This window comes from Triticum dicoccoides, chromosome 1B (genome assembly GCF_002162155.2).
Source record: "Triticum dicoccoides isolate Atlit2015 ecotype Zavitan chromosome 1B, WEW_v2.0, whole genome shotgun sequence".
In the NCBI taxonomy this organism is placed as follows: domain Eukaryota; kingdom Viridiplantae; phylum Streptophyta; class Magnoliopsida; order Poales; family Poaceae; genus Triticum; species Triticum dicoccoides.
The window spans coordinates 685714056-685735604 of record NC_041381.1 but is presented as its reverse complement, the minus strand read 5'-3'; the positions used below and the strand labels follow the sequence as shown (position 1 = coordinate 685735604).

General features: G+C 44.7%; 1 protein-coding gene across 1 annotated transcript in view; it reads left to right on the top strand.

Moving 5' to 3' along the window:
• The first annotated feature begins 9392 nt into the window (after positions 1 to 9392).
• LOC119350930 (putative leucine-rich repeat receptor-like serine/threonine-protein kinase At2g19230) overlaps positions 9393 to 21549 on the top strand; it is a 25111-nt gene continuing 12954 nt past the window's right edge. Inside the window, exons 1-7 of the mRNA XM_037618533.1 lie at positions 9393 to 9480; positions 9575 to 10630; positions 10763 to 10901; positions 11024 to 11095; positions 11194 to 11265; positions 11346 to 11426; positions 11578 to 11642. Coding sequence (XP_037474430.1) covers positions 9393 to 9480; positions 9575 to 10630; positions 10763 to 10901; positions 11024 to 11095; positions 11194 to 11265; positions 11346 to 11426; positions 11578 to 11642 — 1573 coding nt within the window. The remainder of the gene's footprint in view (positions 9481 to 9574; positions 10631 to 10762; positions 10902 to 11023; positions 11096 to 11193; positions 11266 to 11345; positions 11427 to 11577; positions 11643 to 21549) is intronic.

Sequence of the window (21549 nt, the reverse complement as noted above, 5' to 3'; positions counted from 1 at the left end):
CGAACACCGTGTGTCCCATGAAAGTGTGTCGCCTTCCATCTCCCGGTCCCTCAGTTCCGTGTATCGGCAACATCTCCTCTCTTCGTGTTAAAATGAGGTGTGGAGAGAATGAGATGGGATCTGGTAAAGATCAAATTGAGTGGATGTTAACTTATACGAAAATGGTTGGGTCTTATTTGTGGAAGGTCAAGGTCCCAGCTAAAATTCGAGTTTTCATCTGGTTGTTAGCCAAGAAAAGTACCACTACTAAAGATTCCCTCCTTATAAAAGGATGGGGGTAATCTTGTTCATGGATAACCCGGCCCGCAGGGCTGAACCCAAAGCCCGACATTCAGGTCGGGCTTGGGCTTCAGTTTCTCGCCTGAAGCCCAGCCGAAAGCCTGAAATAGCCTCAGGTTTAGACGGAGGCAGCATGAGGCGTATAACACGTGTGTTGGAAACTCGGCAAGGCATTGCAACAAGGGCCAAAAATGTTTTTTTACATGAACCATACAAAATGGTACGATGGAACGCAACATTACTTGTGTTGCAAAACGCCAGAACCTGAACGCAAAACGAGCCATGTTGTGATCGGCTGGGGTGCACGACTGGCACAGGGAGAGACTGGATGGCTATCCAGCGCGCCATCCAACGACTGGCGAGGTGGCTGATGTGAGCTGATTTTCACCCGACGGACGTCTGATGTTGAGGAGATGATGAGGAAAGACCACTTTGTGTTGGATGATGATTATGATGATGACATAGTTTAATGAGAGTATTTGTATGTGTATGCTATGATTACATTTGTATGTGTATGATATGCTATGTGCTAATTCTTTGGTCCGGTTCTCTATTAAAAGGAGGCCTTAATATCCCTTAGTTTCCACTAGGACCCCGCTGCCACGGGAGGGTAGGACAAAAGATGTCATGCAAGTTTTTTCCATAAGCACGTATGACTATTTACGGAATACATGCCTACATTACATTGATGAACTGGAGCTAGTTCTGTGTCACCCTATGTTATAGCTATTACATTAGGAATCGCATCCGGCATAATTATGCATCACTGATCATTGCCTACGAGCTTTTCACATATTGTTCTTCGCTTATTTACTTTTCCGTTGCTGCTGTTACAACTACTACAAAACACCAAAAACATTGCTACTATTATCTTTACCTTTTACCATTGTTACCTTTATTATCATACTACTTTGCTACTAAATACTTTGCTGCAGATTCTAAGTTATCCAGGTGTGGTTGAATTGACAACTCAATTGCTAATACTCAAGAATATTCTTTGGCTCCCCTTGTGTCGAATCAATAAATTTGGGTTGAATATTTTACCCTCCAAAGCTGTTGCGATCCCCTACACTTGTGGGTTATCAAGGGCCCGAACCTGGGTAAACATCGTGTCCCGAGCCTCCTGTTACCATTAGCCTTAGACGCACAGTTCGGGACCCCTACCCGAGATCCGCCGGTTTTGACACCGACAGGGAGCTCTGTAGCATTTCTGATATTATATGTGGATGACATATTGCTGATTGGAAATGATATAGAATTTATGGATAGCATAAAAGGATACTTGAATAAGAATTTTTCAATGAAAGACCTTGGTGAAGCTGCTTACATATTGGGCATCAAGATCTATAGAGATAGATCAAGACGCTTGATAAGATTTTCAATGAGTACATACCTTGACAAGATTTTGAAGGAGTTCAAAATGGATCAGACAAAGAAAGAGTTCTAGCCTGTATTGTCAGGTGTGACGTTGAGTAAGACGCAAAGCTTGACCACGTCAGAAGATAGAGAGAGAATGAAAGTCATTCCCAATGCCTCAGCCATAGGTTCTATAAAGTATACCATGTTGTGTACCTTGCCATGAGTTTGGCAAGGGGGTACAATAGTGATCCGGGAGTAGATCACTAGACAGTGGTCAAAATTATCATTAGAGGACTAAGGAAATATTTCTCGGTTATGGAGGTGATAAAGAGTTTGTCGTAAAGAGTTACGTCGATGCAAGCTTTTACACCGATCCAGATGACTCTGGGTCTCAATCGGGATACGTATTGAAAGTGGGAGCAATTATCTAGAGTAGCTCCATGCAGAGCATTGTAGATATAGAAATTTGCAAAATACATACGGATCTGAATGTGGCAGACCCGTTGACTAAACCTCTCTGACAAGCAAAACATGATCACACCTTAGTACTCTTTGTGTGTTAATCACATAGCGATGTGAACTAGATTATTGACTCTAATAAACTCTTTGGGTATTGGTCACATGGCGATGTGAACTATGGGTGTTAATCACATGACGATGTGAACTAGATTATTGACTCTAGTGCAAGTGGGGGACTGAAGGAAATATGCCCTAGAGGCAATAATAAAGTTGTTATTTTATATTTCCTTATTCATGATAAAAGCTTATTATTCATGCTAGAATTGTATTGATCGGAAACTTAAATACATATGTGAATACATAATCTAATATTGTGTCCCTAGTGAGCCTCTACTAGATACTAGGTCGTTGATCAAAGATGGTTAAGGTTTCCTAATCATGGACATATGTTGTCATTTGATAACGGGATCACATCATTAGGAGAATGATGTGATGGACAAGACCCATCCGTTAGCTTAGCATAATGATCGTTCAGTTTATTGCTATTGCTTTCTTCATGTCAAATACATGTTCCTTCGACTATGAGATTATGTAACTCCCGGGTACCGGAGGAATACCTTGTGTGCTATCAAACGTCACAACATAACTGGGTGATTATAAAGATGTTCTATAGGTATCTCCGAAGTTGTTTGTTGGATTGGCATAGATCAAGATTAGGATTTGTCACTTCGAGTATTGGCGAGGTATCTCTGGGCCCTCTCGGTAATACACATCCACTACTAGGAAAAACCTTACCAGTAGCGTGGGTTTTTTGCATACCAGTAGCATGGGTACCCGCGCTACTGCTATGGCGCTACAGCTAAATATTAGCAGTAGCGTGTTTTCTATCCCACGCTACTGGTATGCTAAGTACTAGTAGTGTTGCTTTATCAACACACGCTACTACTATGGTATGTACTAGTAGCGCCGCTTTCTCCACCCCACGCTATAGCTAATTAATTATAAATTAAAAAAATAATATTGAAATGCAGTATTCATGGATGGAAATTCAGATGCATTTGCTTCACCAACAATGGTTAGTAGTAGCATCAACATAGCCTCTAATTCAGCATAGGAGTTGCAAGTAAGGGAAAATTACCACCAACACTACTAGCTAATAATCATCATAGCTAGTCATTACCACCAACATTGTCTAATCATCATAGCTACATAGTGTAGCGCATCATCATCATCTTGAAATTCATTCTAGCTAGCTAATCACTTCTACTGCTCTCTCTCAGGTAAAATAGCATAAAACATGTGGAGCGATCCTGATTCATCATATTGAAGCATGCAGATGAACCTGTCTCCTACTTGTGGGCTACGCTTCTGATTGCTGCCCCCTAGTACTTCTCTGTGGTTCTTCACAATTTTGTTCCAGCCTTTGACTATTAAGACTTGCTCGCTTCTAGAAATCCTGAATGCACTCATGTGCAATGTAGGAAGTCTTGGTCATATGCTAACGATGGACATGCGACCTTTAGCTTCGATCAACTGAGGCACAACTATCATCGGGATTCCCTGTTGAAGAACACTGTAGTAACATACTTAGCAATATAGTTTAGCTTAAAAAATAATGTATGCAAAAGATGCACTTAGGACAAATACTAAAAATCTTACCATCTTTCCTAAATAGATGTGGCCGTAGTACAGTACGAACACTATTGATCGCATGTTTTGAGTACTAACATTTCTAAGTCCAGGATAATAATTTGTCTTCACAGTATGAAGATTCTCAAGCCATGAAACATAATGACTTGTCTCCTCGCAGTTTAGTTCAGCCCCGGGACACTAGTAGGTCATGTCTACCAAGCATCGGACATGTTTGCACGAATGGAAATAAGCTGTCAATAGAAATTAGTTGTCAACTATTTTTGAATAAACAATATCCAAGAAATAAATATGGTTGAGAAACTTACATAAAGGTAGAACTGGAGGCGTCAACACATCGACTGAGATGTCGATATTATCTTCAATATCATCTTCCGGACGAATATCAAATGTGATAAGCATATCAGGCTCAAATGCATAAGCCTTGCATAGTGCTCTCCATTGTTTGCATTCAAAATGGGTGTAGGTGTTTGTACTGTATAATTTTGCGAGAAAACTATAACCATGCTCGGTCCTCAAGTTAACTCTTTTTACCTCCATAGTTTCCATAGTACTGAAACCAACCTTATCCAACACATATATTCTTGCATGGCAGGGGATACGCTAGTAGAATAGTAATGATTTAAATTATAAGTTGAAGCAAAAGAAGCAGAAGTCATGCTTAATTACGAAAAAAGACTTGTTGTTGTGACTTACTGTATGCACTTCGGAGTTCTCATCCAGCTTGATGCTGAAGCGCCTACCACCAACTAGGTGAGGCCTGTCGCACAGGCCGCGCTCGTCTTTGCAGTATTCGCACATATCGAATTCCTTTCGCTATCGTCGTCAGACAATTCCTATGTTCATATAGTTGAAACAGACGTGCATTCAATAAGCAAAACTAAATCATAAAATGAATTAGTATTCAAATTAGCATGCATTCAGTAAGAAAACTAAATCATCTCTTGTGTTCGTACATCGTCGAATATTATCACTAATACATCTCGAATTGTATCATACATATAACATCACTAATACAGCTAGAACCCTAGCGAACGACGGGTATCGGCGCGGGCAGTGGACACCCAAAGAGAAGGAACCATCACAGGATCATAGCTCCAGTGAGATCCCTGAAGAACCATCCAGGTATTGTCGGACCTGCCCTCCAACACAACCATGTAGCGACGGACGTGCTCATCCTCCTCACTGACACGGTGAGATACCACCTCTGCGGTGGATGAAGGCCTCCCCACCGTCACTGGTCCATGCGACCGCCACCAAATAAGGACCGGGTCGACGACGGGCTGCCTCCTCACCAAGCTGCGCGCCCCTGAAGGTAGCACCTCCTAGTACCAGCCAGGCGGACCCCAAATCCGGACATGGCCCCTATAATCAAGCAAGCCTCCTCCGCCGAGTCGACGACAAGGATGCGGGACAGGCATAGTCGACGTCGAGAACAAATGCTTAATTATGAAAACAAAATTAATAAACACTTAGCAAAATTCGCATGACATTTGCTAAAAACAGGACATATCGAGTGCCTGAAATTTGCCATAACGTAAAAATATGACAAAACATAGGCCACTCGGAAAAATATGACATGTTCAAAATATGACATGTCCACTGCAAATTTACATATAGCATGAAAAATTGCTTTAACTAAAAAAATAACAACAATTGCTTTAACTAAATAAATACCTAGAATTTGTTAACTACACCTAAAACAACTAAAACACCTAGAATTATGTTAAATACACCTAAAACACCTAAATTCTATTAACTACACCTAATTAAAAACCTAGATAAATTTATGTCCTAATTTAAAAACCTAGATAAGTTTCTGTCCTAGTTTTAAAACCTAGCTAATTTAAAAACCTAGGGTTCATACAAATTAACTAGGGTTCATACTACCTAATCTCTAATTAGGATTCAACTATATAGGATTCAAAATAACTAACTAGGGAGGGAGGGAGGAGGAGGAGGAAGGAGGGAGGAGTACCTCTCGGTGGAAGAGGGGCGGCGTGGGGGAGGATGGCCGGCGCGGGGGAGGGCGGCCGGCGGGGGAGGAGGGCCGATGCGGGGGAGGGCGGACAGCGGGGGAGGAGGGCCCGCGTGGGGGAGGGCGGCCGGCGTAGGACACGGGGGCGGCGGCCGGACTGGGGGATTGAGGAACGCGTGAGTGTGAGCGTGTGAGTGTGAGAGTGAGAGAGAGAGCGCACGCTGGCCGGAGGGGAAGCAGAGGTGGGCTTACCAGCAGCGTGGGGTAGGAGGCCCAGCGCTATAGCTAAAGCTGCAACAATGGGCCGAGTGTGTGGCCCACTAACAGTAGCGCTGGCCTGGAAAACAAGCGCTACTGCTAACGTGCGCTTGTAGCACTGGTTTTGGCCGGCGCTACTGCTAAATAGCAGTAGCATGGGGTATATAACCAACGCTACTGCTAAATGTCTATCTATAATCATTTTCCTAGTAGTGATCATAAGAAGCCTTGCAAGCAAAGTGACTAATGAGTTAGTTGCAAGATGATGTATTACGGAACAAGTAAAAAGACTTGCCGGTAACGAGATTGAACTAGGTATAGAGATACCGACGATCGAATCTCGGGCAAGTAACATACCGATGGACAAAGGAAACTACGTATGTTGTCATAACGGTTCGACCAATAAAGATCTTTGTAGAATATGTAGGAGACAATATGGGCATCCAGGTTCCGCTATTTGTTATTGACCGGAGAGGTATCGCAGTCATGTCTACATAGTTCTCGAACCCATAGGGTCCGCACTCTTAACGGTCGTTGGCGGTATAGTTTTATATGAGTTATGTGATTTGGTGACTGAATGTTGTTCGGAGTCCCGTATGACATCACGAACATGACGAGGAGTGTCAAAATGGTCAAGGGATAAATATTGATATATAGGACAATGGTATTTGGACACCAGAGGTGTTTCAGGACGTACCGGGAAGAAATCGGGTAACCGAAAGGGGTTCCGGGCGCCCCCGGCATGTATATGGTCTTAATGGGTCAAGGGAGGGACAGACCAGCCCACAGGGGGCTAGTGCGCCCCTTTCCCTGGCCAAACAACCCTAGGGAAGGAAACGGAGGAGGGCTAGCCACTCCTGCCTTTCCCTCTCATGGGAGAAAGGAAAGGGGGTGCCACCCTCCCCTGCCTTTCCCCCGCTTCTATACATGGCAGGAGGGGCGCCACACAAGAACACAACATTGTCTTAGCCATGTGCGGCGCCCCCGTCCACCGTTTACTCCCTCGGTCATATTTTCATAGTGCTTAGGCGAAGCCCTGCGGAGATCACATCACCATCATTATCACCAGACCGTCGTGCTGTCGAAACTCATCTACTACCTCGACGTCTTGCTGGATCAAGAAGGCGAAGGACTTCACCAAGCTGAACGTGTGCAGAACACGGAGGTGCCGTGTGTTTGGTACTAGATCGGTTGGAGCGCGAAGAAAATTTGACTACATCAACCGCGTTATGAAACGCTTCTGCTTATGGTCTACGAGGGTACATAGACATACTCTCCCCCTCGTTGCTATGCATCTCCATGGATAGATAATTGCGTGTGCGTAGAATTTTTTTTTGGTTTTCCATGCAAGCGTTACCCAACATTAGGCGCAAGTGGAGCGGTTCTCGGGCGATGGCCATCAAGGGTTCAAAAGCAGACAAGAAGCAGAAGCTAGTTATTTGAGGTTCACGCTAGCGCGAGAGAGGACTCATAACTGCCGCCTCATGTGCTACATAGTTCCGCTCTCACTCATAGTGATAGCTCTTCTCGTGTATATCATTGTTTAGATAGATGAAGATGTAGTTGTAAGTATTCGAGACTTGTATCGTTATTTTGAGATGATGAGGAGAGACCACTTTATGTTGGATGATGATTATGATGATGACATAGTTTAATGAGAGTATTTGTATGTGTATGCTATGATTACATTTGTATGTGTATGATATGCTACAGGTTATTGTACAAAGCCTGTACAAATACCGACGGACGTCTGATGTTGCCCTATGTCTAAATTTGTTGTGCCGATGTTGGGGATATCGCTTATCGGGAACTTGTCGGTCGACCCATGGTAAGGGGTAAATCGGCCAGTTTTTCGGTATATCGGTCGATTTATCGCCATATCGACTGATTTATTCGCCCATTTATCTTATCGGCTAGACAATGGTAAGCGATAAATCGGCCGATTTATCGGAATATCGAAAGATATCTTGAACAGTGCCCATGGATAATGCACAGATAGTCAACTACTCCATCCGTTCCATAATTCTTGAGAACGGATGAGGAATTATGGGATGGAGGGAGTAACACATAAAAAAACGGAAAAACTAACGTCCACACGTGTGGGCGTTTGCAGATCGCCCACACGCCTCCATCACTCATTTTGCCATGTATGAATAGATGACATCAGCAGAAATCTTTTTGGTTTTCGGCTTAAAAATGTTTTATCTCCTAAATAAAAAAGCGAACTAAAAATCCGTTTTCACCATTAAATCCGTCTCGACGAGATCTTCAAAACTAGACCCCATGTTGATATGTTTTGACAAAAAAAATTTGCCCAGAAGTTGCCATGATGTTTACACTATAGTTGTCATAGTGCTTAAACTAAAGTTGCCATGTGGCAATTTTAGTTTGTAGATCATGGCAATTTTAGTATTTTGATGATGGCAATTCTAGTACTTTGACCATGAAAATATTTTTTTTATTGAACCATGGCGATTTTAAGTGCATGTATCATAGCAATTTTAGTTTATGGTGCATGGAAAGTCTACTTTCTTAATTCTCCGTTTTATAATATGTTAAAATTTACTTTTAAATGTAAAAGAAAATAGTTGAAACATATCATGGCAACTTTAGTGTAAAAATCATGGCAATTCATGTGCAATAGACATGGCAACTTTTAACCAAAAAAAAATTTCGTCAAAATATATCGATATGAGATCTAGTTTTAAAGATCTCATCGCGAGGGATTTAATGGTGAAAACGGATCTTCAATCGGATTTTCATTTAAGAGATAAAATATTTTAAAAACTGAAAATCCGAAAAGATTCTCGCATGCATGCATGCGATGACGTGGCAATCTATTTGCATTAGAGACGTGCAGAGCGTTTCCTTTCCTGCCACACGTGTGGCAGTTATCGACGCCCTAAAAAATGGTATGGCTAGCTGTCAGTCGACTAAGAATTAAGTAAGTTTAAGTCAAGTGACATAACATGTAAGAAAGAGAAATAATGTATAAAAGAATCCACAAATTTCCACGTAAGATCCCACAAAAATAGCATTGATTGAGAATTAACAATCCCATAAAAAGAATCACTTTGTCAACCATATCGTTGCGAAACGATCTGCCATCGGACAACCACGCAGCAAAAGTCAGAAGTCTCAGGTCACCAAGGTTGGGGCATCTATGCACATCGAGGGCAAACAAGGCCGCTCGCTAACTCATGATGCAAGTCAACCCATCACCCACGTGATCTGCCCTCAAGCCCCCAACTGGGTAAGTTGTACAACCCTTTTTATGAACTGATTGACATGTGGTGCTAGATTTATATTAATCCTGTATATCGAGTTAGACGGCCCACGTACGTACATATATTCCATGTTCTGGTGTAGCTGTGGCACATGCCCGATGGAAGGACCGTGGCCGAGAGCAATGGCGGCCTGGTGGATGTCGCTGCTTCTTCTCGGCATTGCCGGCTGCGGCGGCGTTCTTCAAGTCCATGGCCAGGTGGATAACTTAGGTGAGCCCATCGTACATGCGTGCAACGTTACATATATGGCATTACCTTCAGAAACATTGCAAGTGCTTAATTATAATTTGCGTCCGCGGGCCAGGTTTCATAAGCCTGGACTGCGGCCTGCCGGAGAATGCCGCCGGCTACGTGGACAGCACCACCAAGCTGCGCTTCACCTCAGACGCCGGCTTTATCAACGCGGGCACCAACCACAACATGTCGTCCGAGTACATCACGCCGTTGATGGGCAAGAGCTGGCACAATGTTCGTAGCTTCGGCGGCGGCGCTGGCGCGCGGAGCTGCTACACGCTCGGCCCCCTCGTGGCCGGGCTCAAGCACCTCGTCCGGGCCAAGTTCATGTACGGCAATTATGACGGCCTCAACAAAGCGCCCGTCTTCGACCTCCACGTCGGCGTCAACTACTGGACGACCGTGAACATCTCGAACGCCAACACGCCGGAAATCTACGAGATCATCGCCGTCGTTCCTGGCGACTCGGCCGAGGTGTGCCTCGTGAACACGGGCTCCGGGACGCCCTTCATCTCCGCCCTCGACCTAAGGCCCCTCGAGAACGGACTGTACCCGATGTCGAACTCGACGCAGGGGCTGGTTCTTCTCACCAGATCCAACTTCGGCCCAACCGACGGTGTAATCCTCAGGTATCCCGACGACCCGCACGACCGTTTTTGGATCCCGCAGAGCAAGCCGACGGAATGGTCAGAGATCTCCACGGCGAAGAGAGTGCACAACATGGAGGGCAGCAGCTTCGACGTGCCGTCGGCCGTGATGCAGACCGCCGTCACCCCCATCAACTCCTCCAGCCCCATCCAGTTCACCTGGGACGCCGAGCCCAGCGCCAACGTCCCAGACCCCGGATACATCTGCATCTTGCACTTCTCCGAGCTGCAACCTCTCCCGGTCAACGCCCTGCGCCAGTTCTACGTCACCCTCAACGGCCAGCTCTGGCTTGGGAAGGGCTTGACGCCGCAGTACCTCTACACCAACGCCGTCTTCAACGGCATCCCCAGCCACGGGTCCCACCAGTACAACGTCTCGCTCAACGCCACTACTAACTCCACGGTCCCACCCATCCTCAACGCCATTGAGATCTTCTCCGTGTTGCCCACCACTGGCATAACCACGGCCACTCACGATGGTAAGCAAGTACAGTTCTTTTCTTAAGAAGTTCTTCAGATGCAATAGTATACGTAGCGTTTCACTCAGGATGAAGCAGTTAATTGTACCCAGCTGATATATTTGTGTGTTTCGCCGCCGAGATATGCAACAGTGTCTGCCATGGCGGCGATCAGAGGAATGTACAAGGTGAAGAAGAACTGGATGGGCGATCCGTGCATGCCCAAGAATTTCGCGTGGAAAGGATTAGGTTGTAGCTATACTGTCTCCAGCCCACCAATTGTCACAGGCCTGTGAGTTATATCTTTCTGACTGTTATTTTCCTCGTTATTATAAAATTAAGTATAGTAGTAGTAGTGGTGGTGGTGGTGGTGGTGGCTGGGATTATTGAGCTATTGTTGTATGCATGTTGTAGGAATCTATCCTCCAGTGGCCTCAGTGGCAACCTGTCATCTTCTTTTGCTGGTCTCAAAGGTTTACAATACTTGTAAGTAGGACATTGTTAAGCTAGTAGCCATGGCAACTCTAATTTTGTCTAAGCTAGAAGCAATCAAACTGTCTAGCTGGAACTTCACGAATCTGTAGGGATTTGTCACGCAATAATCTTACCGGCTCAATTCCTGACACCCTTTCGCAATTGTCGTCTCTCACGCTTATGTAAGTGATCGGTATATACTTTCCAAATCCTTTCCTACTAAACATCACGTCTCATCAAAAAACTGTTGTGTTTCTTTCAGAGATTTGACAGACAATCAGCTCAATGGATCAATTCCTCCTGGGCTTGTGAAAAGAACTCAAGATGGCTCCCTAACACTTAGGTTGCTACTACCCTGCCCTCCAGCATCATAATTTCTCAATTAGAGTTCCCAGATCTCCTTTCATCTCATCCTTTTATTCTGAATACATTTTATATATCTTGAATCAGCAGCCATGTTTTAATCTGCGTTTTTTTATTCCTTCTTTCACAAGATATGGCAACAATCCAAACCTCTGCAGCAGCGGCAACTATTGCCGGCATCTAGAAAAGCAGGAAAATTCTACTGACACCAGGTAAGCCCACTTCGACCCGCAGCAACCATTAATTCGTCGGTTAGACATTTAGAATTCTCACATGTGTACAGCAGAGAAGCGAGGCGACTAGGGTATAGGGTTGCAATTATTTTTGCATTCTTTTGCATTAGTTTTCTCATTTTTCTTCTTTTGCTACACATGGGTTTAAGGTTTTTGGTTTCTTCTGTTTTGTTTCATATTTTAGTTTTATTTGTTTTTCATATATACAAGAAACATTTCTCGATAGACATTTAAAAAAATTGAAATGCTTTGTTAACATTTTTTGAGAAAAAACTGTAATATATTTATCTATATGTATTGGACTGTGATATTTAGCACACATGTGCCACATTGCTAAAAGTACCACACCACTCTTCTCCGTTCGATCCCACCTCCTCCCGAGCGACCGCCCTCCCTCCTTCGATCCCATCTTCTTCAATTTTTCTTGCGCCTGTAGTTTAAAATAGGCAAAAAAAAGGGCGTGAAAGGGGAATCGAACCCAAACCCTCTCATATATAACTAAGCTGCAACATCCAACTGGGCTAGCCCGCTTAACTAATTATGTACAACTTACACATTGCTAAAAGTACCACACCACTCTTCTCCGTTCGATCCCACCTCCTCCCGAGCGACCGCCCTCCCTCCTTCGATCCCATCTTCTTCAATTTTTCTTGCGCCTGTAGTTTAAAATAGGCAAAAAAAAAAGGGCGTGGAAGGGGAATCGAACCCAGACCCTCTCATATATAACTAAGCTGCAACATCCAACTGGGCTAGCCCGCTTAACTAATTATGTACAACTTACACATTAGTTGTATCTTCTTGAGACGAGAATAAGCAAAAGAGGCACTGATCAGTAACTGAAAATCCAGACCAACGGCCTCACTTGTATGGGTTTTAGAACAATGCACCCTAGTTCTATCATTTTTTCTGCATGATTCACACACCCGGGCATCCTCTTCACTCCTTTTCAGATGCAAAAATCATGATGTTTGCAGGTAAGCTATCAGGTACGAAGTTGTAATATTGCCATGCTTTTCTTACTCAAGTTTTTGGGGTATGTTTCTCAATAGCATTTTCTCTGTTTGTACTTAAATTATAACAATCCCCCCTGCGTCAATATTATCATGGTGTTTGTACGTAAGTAATTAGATATGCGATGAGTAAATTATCACGTTATGTAGACAGAAGTTATCGCGTGTTCATAAAAAAAATCACTTGGGCAAATTCTATGGTGTTTTGTATCATGTTTGCGGTGTGTAAATCATCATGCTAGGCACATAGAAGGTAATGCGTGTATGTTTTCAACAATTTTTACACCCCCAAATCAGAAAAGTTACCATGATGTTCATACACAAGTTATACACACAATTTATCAGGGTATGTTCCAACATCTTTTTCTCTGAGTCAAAAGTTAACACGGTGTTTTTACGTAAGTTATCATGTCCGCGGTGCGTGAATTACCATACTATTTACATAGAATTACCGCGAGTATTCTCTAAAACTTTCCCTATCCAAGGAATTACCATGGTGTTTGGACGTACATTACCGTGTTATCTGCACAAAAGCTGCCGGGGGTAATTTGCAATGATTATTCTCCTAGTTAAAGTTACCAAGGTGTTTGGACGTAAGTTATCAGGTCTGTGAGGCGTATATTACCATATTATGTACAAATAAGTTAGCGAGGGTATATTTTACGACAACTTTTTCCTAGGGCAAAAGTTATCATGATGTTTGTATGTAAGTTATCGGTTATGAGCTGCTTATACTATCATGTTTTTTTTAAAGCGGGGGTATGTTTGAACAATTTCTTTTCCGGGGTCGAAATGTTATCATGGTCTTATAGGCAGTTTAACAAGTCCGCGGTGCTTAAAATACCATGCTATGTACACAAAATTTACCATTGTATGTTTACAACAACTTTTTTCTACTGAAGAAAAATAATATGGCGGTACTTTAGATGTAAGTTATCAAATCTATGGTGCATATATTATCGTGCTATTTACACGAAATTTATCGAAGGTATGTTTTCAACATTTTTTACTCGCGACTCAAAATTACAACGACGTTTGTGTGCAAGTTATCTAGTCTGTCATGTGTATATTATCAACTATTTACAGAGAAAATTACCGGCGTTGTATTTTTCAATAAAAAATTTAGAGTCAAATTTACTGCGGTGATGGTACCTAAGTTATCAGAATCAGTATCGGGAACATTTTCAAGGGCCAGTTTACTGCAAGTGAGAGAGATACCTACCTGACAAAATATCATTCTTTTCGAAACCACTTTTGCTTTTTTCTTACCAAAAAAGAAAGATTGGGAGCAAATTCCGTGAAAATTATAGCAGCAGATAGTAATAGCATGAAGGAGCACAGGTGGAATTTGCTAACTAGCAGCACGCAACAGGTAGATATCAGCTAGCTAGCCCAAAGACTAGCATTCGTTGGAAACATAATTCAGGCATTCGTTGTACTGAAAAAAGAAAGGGCATGTGTTGCTCAGAATCAAAATACTACTGTATCCTCTGTTTCCAATTGCTCTGGTCTTTCTCTGAAACTCTGAAGCTAGCGTCCGTTCGAAACACTGCATGTGTGTCCACTGAAATTGGAGAGAGAGAGAGATTGTGAGGGTCTCAGCCAACCGGAAATGGGGTCAAGATGGACTTGCTGATCTTGTGGCATCTCTCGGCAGTAGTCAGACACCTACACGACAACCCGGATGAACACAAATCATCAGATCACAGGGTCGCTCGGCTAGGCTGCCATTGATGACAAATCCAAGGGGGTGGGAGGGGGTTTCTAGTCCTAGCTAGGCATACCTCGGCGCCACCGTGGCCATCGAAGAGGGCGAAGAAGTGCGACGCGAGGCAGAGCATGTCGGCGTCGAGCCCCATCCCGTCGAGGTCACTGCGCATGGCGAGCAGGCGCACATGCATGTCGGCGAAGCGCGGGACCGCGGCGCATGAGTCCTCCATCTCCCGGTCGGCATGCCTTGCGGGACAAGTCCACGCCAAGTACGATACCTGCGACAATGCGGGGAGGAAGACGAGCAAAGGGGAAAGGGCCACGTGATTGAATCTGACAGCGCTGAATTTGAAATAGACGGCATCTAGGTGGTGTGGCGATTTTGCAATCGGGCACAGGGTTGCCAAATACATATTTCGATATGTATTTAGAATATTTGGAAGTATAAACGAAAGGGTAAGCAACAATATATTGGGCCTTGGCGGCAACCATTCGGGATGTGGCCCATCGTGGGAAAATGTAGTGGCCTACAAAAGAAATATATCGAAATCACTAATTAAGGAGTACTCCTTGCAAAGATCACTTCCGCCTCCCCAAGTTGTGACTAATGGTCCGTTGCATGTGCACCAGTTATCGGAACCTGTGAGTTTGCCCTTTTTTTGTAGATCCATTTATTCAAAACGTTTTATGTCTTAAACCATGCGTCCAAATATCGAACCATTTTCACCGTTGGATTCCTCGCGTCGAGATATTTAAAACTAGATCTTGTGTTGATAGATTTTGATGAACTTTATTTTCACAAAAACACACGATGAAAAAACTGAATCAGGAGCATGGTTTTTTTCTTTTCGAAAGAGGCCCGGCCATGCCTCTCAAAAAAGCACAACCGTGCCTCTCGCGAAAGCAAAACCGTGTCTCTCACGGAAAAAAAAAACAAAAGGCGCATTTTTTTTCTCAGTGGCATGGTTGTGCCTCTCTCGAAAGTACAACTATGCCTCCCGCGAAAGGAAAAAAACAGAAATAGTGTTTTTTTCGGTTTGCGAGAGGCACGGCCGTGCTTCCCACGGAAGCACAAACATGCCTCGCGTGGAAACAAAAAGGGAAAATGCGGGTTTTTTTCGTTTTCGAGAGGGATGGCCATGCCTCTCGCAAAAGAAAACCGTGCCTCTCGCGGAAGAGAAACAAAAACACATTTTTTTCACGTTTCCAAGAGGCAGAAACATGTTTTTTCTGTTTCCAGGAGGCATGGCGTTCCTTTCGCAAAAGCAAAATCGTGCCTCTCGCTGAAGCAAAGAAAGGACCTCTATAAGCCCCGAATGTAAGGAATTTATGCATGTCATCCTAACTTTTTTGATGGCAACTTTACTTGTTGTGAGGTGGCAACTTTAATTGTTAACATGTGGCAATTTTGTTTCATTACGATTTTTTATCAGAAAAATGTCATGTTTGTCAACATCGTCTTAACTAAAGTTGCCATGAAAAAAGTTCGGGATGACATGCTTAAAAATCAAACGTTCGGGATTTATCTATTCTGAAAAAATGCGTCTTTTCACGCAAAAAAAATCAAAAAAAATTTATTCCAAAAGCTAAAGACCGGTGGAAAACAAAAATGTCGAAAAAAAACTCATTTAAAAAGCTGAAAACGCATGCGGAAAAGTAAAAAGAAAAAAAATAAAGGGAGCGCCCAGAGCGCACTAAGTGGCGCGCCCACAGCCCACTTTGCGAGGCTCCCGAATAAGTGTTTGTCAACTACTCCCTCCGTTCGAAATTACTCGTCGCTAAAATGGATGTATCTAGAACTAAAATACATCTAGATACATCTATACGTGCGACAAGTAATTCGGAACGGAGAGAGTCATTGCTCCCGAAAAATATTGAAAGTGTTAGACGGGTTAAACAGGCTGGCCTGTAGTGGTTCTATGAGCTTGATCGACTGGTTTAAGAAATTTCGTTTGGTTTTTTCTTCTTCTTCCTTTTCTCTGTGTTATCTATCATTTTCATTGGGTTTTCGGCTTTCTTTACTCTTTTTTCGTGTTATTGGTTTCTTTATTTTCCCAGTGCAAGTATAAATTTTTATAAGAAACGTTTTATACACATTGAGCATTATTCATATAAATGATTAATATTATTTTCCGAATAAATGTTTTGATTATATTTTTTGAACATGATTAAAAAAATTCAAATAAAATTGAAACATTTTTTGAATGACAATAAACATTTATTTTAAAGTGTCACGTACATTTCTTGAATGGTACAAAATAATTTCTTTTTAGTGACACAAAACATTTATTTTTGTTGTATAAATATTTTTTAATTGCAATCTACATTTTTGTGAAACATGTTTATATTTGTGTAATGTCATCAACCTTTTCTTTGAATGCTACCAACATTTCATGAAAAATTATACCAATGTTTTTCATACTGTGATAAGATTCTTCAAATTTGTGGTTTTAAATTTTGTAGTAAATTAAAATTTAGACATATGTATTATTATTATTATTTTGAGAATATGAAAAAAAATGAAAAACGAAGAAGAAAAACAAACCTGAAGAAGCTACTTGGGCAGCCCAGTAGTAGCGACATGACGGCGAGACCTCCTTCAGTCTCGCTATCTTCAATGCCGACTCTCAAACCCTGTAACAGTCCAGAATGTGCGGTTCGGACGTGTTTTGCCATCCACCATGAGCCTGCATTGGCCCGCCGACTGGTCCGGACGCACTTTTTCCCGCAAACAAGAGACAAATAGGGGGGCTTTGCCGACCAACTCCCCTGAGGTCGTCATGCCGACCAACTCCCCTGAGGTCCACACGATGGAGACGGGTTCCGATGACGACTTAGCACCGGAGCCTGCACCGGTGCATGTTGGCTTGACCATGGAGCAGGCACAGGCGCACTTCAATGCCGCAATGGCGAAGGAGGAGCCTGCGCTAGCGCCTATATGTCGTTGTTCTGACAGGAGCGGCAGGAGCACCAGTATAACTTGATCCTCCTTGAGCAGCACCGGCTGGCGGAGAGCTAGACCTATGGCGAGCGAGCGAGCGAGAGAGCGGGCATGGAAGCTGTGATGGCCATGGCTGTGGAGATTCCCAACATTGTCCCCGAGCAGCGGGCACTCTACGAGGCCACTTGCGCTCAAGCTACTACTCGGAACACACGGCCGGTGCAGCCGGAGACAGACACGGAGGCAACGCTGGCTGTGCAGGCGATCGCAAGCTGGAATGTCGCCGGCTGTGCGTCCTACTGTCACGCCCAATATGCGACCCTATCCAAAAGGAACTCGAAGGTCCCACCAAGGATAGACCCGCATATTGAGACGCTTTTGCAAGGTGGATATCATTACATCAACATTACATAATAGATGGGCATACATACAAGAGGCATACAATGCCACATGAATACAACATCACAATACATCAGAGCATCATCCGACTACGGATGAAACACAAACAGAAACTCAAACGACATCCACCCTGCTAGCCCAGGCTGCCAACCTGGAACCTATCCCCTGATCGAAGAAGCAGAAGAAGAACTCAACGCAAGCAAGCATCGCTCTCGCGTCATGATCATCGCAGAACCTGTACCTGCAACTGTTGTTGTAGTAATCTGTGAGCCACGAGGACTCAGCACTCCCATTACCATGGGTATCAAGACTAGCAAAGCTTAAAGGGAAGGAAGGGGTAAAGTGGTGAGGCTGCAGCAGCGGCTAAGCATAATATGGTGGCTAACATACGCAAATAAGAGCGAGAAGAGAGCAAATGGAACGGTCGTGAAGCTAGAAATGATCAAGAAGTGATCTTGAACTCCTACTTACGTCAAACATAACCCAGAAACCGTGTTCACTTCCCGGACTCCGCCGAGAAGAGACCATCACGGCTACACACGCGGTTGATGCGTTTTAATTCGGATCTGGTGTCAAGTTATCTACAACCGGACATTAATAAATTCACATCTGCCTATAACCGCAGGCACGGCTTTCGAAAGATTATACCCTGCAGGGGTGTCCCAACTTAGCCCATGACAAGCTCTCGCGATCAACGAAGGAATAGACCTTCTCCCAGGAAGACCCGATCAGACTCGGAATCCCGGTTTACAAGACATTTCGACAATGGTAAAACAAGATCAGCAAAACCGCCCGATGCGCCGACAATCCCGATAGGAGCTGCACATATCTTGTTCTCAGGGCAACACCGGATGAGACAGGCTACGAGTAAAACCAGACCTCGAGTTGCCCCGAGGGGGCCCCGCAGGCGGCTCGGTTCGGACCAACACTTAGACAAGCACTGGCCCGGGGGGGCTAAAATAAAGATGACCCTTGGGTTGGCCGACCCAAGGGAAAGGATAGGTGGTGGTGAGGCAAATGGTAAAACCAAGGTTGGTCCTTGCTGGAGGAGTTTATTCAAAGCGAACTGTCAAGGGGGTCCCATAAATCACCCGACTGCGTAAGGAATGCAAAATCCGGGAACATAACACCGGTATGACGGAAACTAGGGCGGCAAGAGTGGAACAAAACACCAGGCAAAAGGCCGAGTCTTCCACCCTTTACCAAATATATAGATGCATTAATAATATAAGAGATATTGTGATATCCCAACCAAAATCCTGTTCACCATGGAGAAATCTTCAACTTCACCTGCAACTAGCAACGCTATAAGAGGGGCTGAGCAAAAGCGGTAACATAGCCAATCAATGGTTTGCATAGGTAAGGTGTCAAAGGTTAGAGGTTCATGGCAATATGGGATGGCTTGATGAGCAAAAGATAGGTAACGCAGCATAGCGATAGAACGAAGCAACTAGCATAGCAATGATAGTAGTGAGATCCAGGGTAGCGGTCATCTTGCCTGAAATCCCACAAGGAAGAAGAACGAGTCCATAGCATGCAAGGATCAACTATAGCAAGCTTGGCCAAATTGAATAACAAGCAAACAATCTGCCAGGAAACATTTTGAAGCAAAAGTAGAGCACGAAAATGACATGCTAGACTACTCCATAATTGCAACCAAGGACATGAATGGATAGACAATAACCACATGTTCAAAACACCCTTACTGAAGTATCTCAAAATATGCATGGATCTCTCTGTAGCATCAAATTTACATGGCATGAAAATAAAAGCAGAACAGGGACTAAAATCAGCAACATCATGATGCCTAGTTTGCATGCTTGTGCTAGTCACCACATTGATCACAAAAATACATGGTAAGCACCTCTGTAAAGAAGACATAGCATAGATCAAAACACATGTAGACATCAACCTCATAGGATGCACACATCAATCATGGCAAAAATGACAAAAGAGCTCATTCTGATAACAGACAGCAGAAAACATCATGAAGCACTCTTACAACGATGATTAAGGCACCAAGACTACCTCAAATGAATATGATGCAATGGAATGAAATGATGTACTCTTCGAGGCGAACAATTTGACATATTACACACACGAAACGGAGCTACGGATGCAGAGATACAGCATGTCGAACATGGCATGATAATTACAAAAACTGGGGACTTAGTGGGAAACGGGTCAACCTTCGTTTTGCACGGACTTCGATGCAGGGCCGGAGTTCGCCGGAGAACTTTCCGGAGTCGAGGAGGAAGACGACAGAGGAGGCGACGCGGAGGCGGGCGGCCGGCGCCATGGCCGCGGCGGCCGGAGGCGAGGGCGGCCGAGGGGGAAGGAGCGCGTGGAGGTCGGCGGAGCGGGGCGGCGAGGGACCGGGCGGCGACGGCGGCGGCGCTCCGCGGCCGGGGCGAGGAGGCGGGCGGCCGGGCGGAGCACGGGCGCGGCGGTGCGGCTCGGGCCCGGGCGGGCCGGCCTCGGGCCCCGCGGGCCGGCGGCGGGCGCGGAGGAGAGAGAAGGAGGGCGCGGGTGAGGTGGCGGCGCGGGAGTGGCTGGCGACGGCGGCGGGGTGACGTGGCGACGCCCTATTGGCCGGGGTGAGGTGGCTGGCGGCGGTGGACGTGTCCGGCGGCGGGGTGGACATGTCCGCCGGGTGTGAGGGAGGTTTGATCTAGGGTTAGACTGGGATTTTCAGGGGAGGCCACATATTTATAGGTAGAGGGAGTTAGGAGAGTCCAAATGAGGAGCGTTTTTCGGCCACACGATCGTGATCGAACGACCGAGAGCATGGAGGGGAGTTAGGTGGGCTTTGGGCCACTTTGGAAGGGGTGTTGGGCTGCAAGGAGAGAGGGGCTTTTACGGTTACCCGGTTAACCGTTGGAGTACCAAACGACCTTCAAATGGCACGAAACTTGACAGGAGGTCTACCGGTGGTATACCAAGGCCACTTGGCAAGACTCGGTCCATTCCGAGAGCGTTTAACACCCACTCACGAAAAGAGAGAAGAGGGGGACGCCGGAGGACATAGGAGTGCCGGATTGCAAAACGGACAACGGGGAAAATGCTCGGATGCATGAGATGAACACGTATGCAATGCAATGCACATGATGACATGATAAAATGCAACACGCAAGCAAATGACATGGCAACAAAGACGAATAACTGGCAGACACCTGGCGCATCGGATCCGGGGCGTTACACCTACGCACCACCAAACATTGTTTATCCGCACCGGTTGGATGAGAAGAGTGTCGGTCCATCTATTTTTTTTGTCGACCTCACGTCCACTGGCTCCAGATAGGACGCGGAGTCCTTTGAGGATGAGTAGGGCATGGGACGCAGCAGGGCATTGTGTCCCAAGTGGATTGGTTTGTCTTCCAGGTTCTACTCTTCCACGCTGGAGACCGCAACTTCACTTCACGAGTCTTGTCCCCGCCGCTCATGGAAACAGCAGATGGAGGACACGATCGTCGGAAGGAGCACCAAGGACTTGGATGACGGCCGCCGTCGTAGTCTAGGTTTAAGTCCCCCCCCCCCAACAATGAAAATGTCCGAAATGTAATGAATGTGCTCTGGTTTGTATGAGTATCATCCGGTTTGCATTAATTTCGTCCATTTAGTTCAGATATTATTTGAAATGTATGCGGGTGGCGTTGGAGATCTCCTTAGTCTTCATTGCCAAAAAAAACTTTCCGCCATCTAAAATAATTACCTTCCCACGATTTTACTTCGAACTACCAAAGTTTTCTCATGGCACAAGCATTACATTACATAAACGTCACCATCTAAGATTTCTCCTTATGCGTAAGA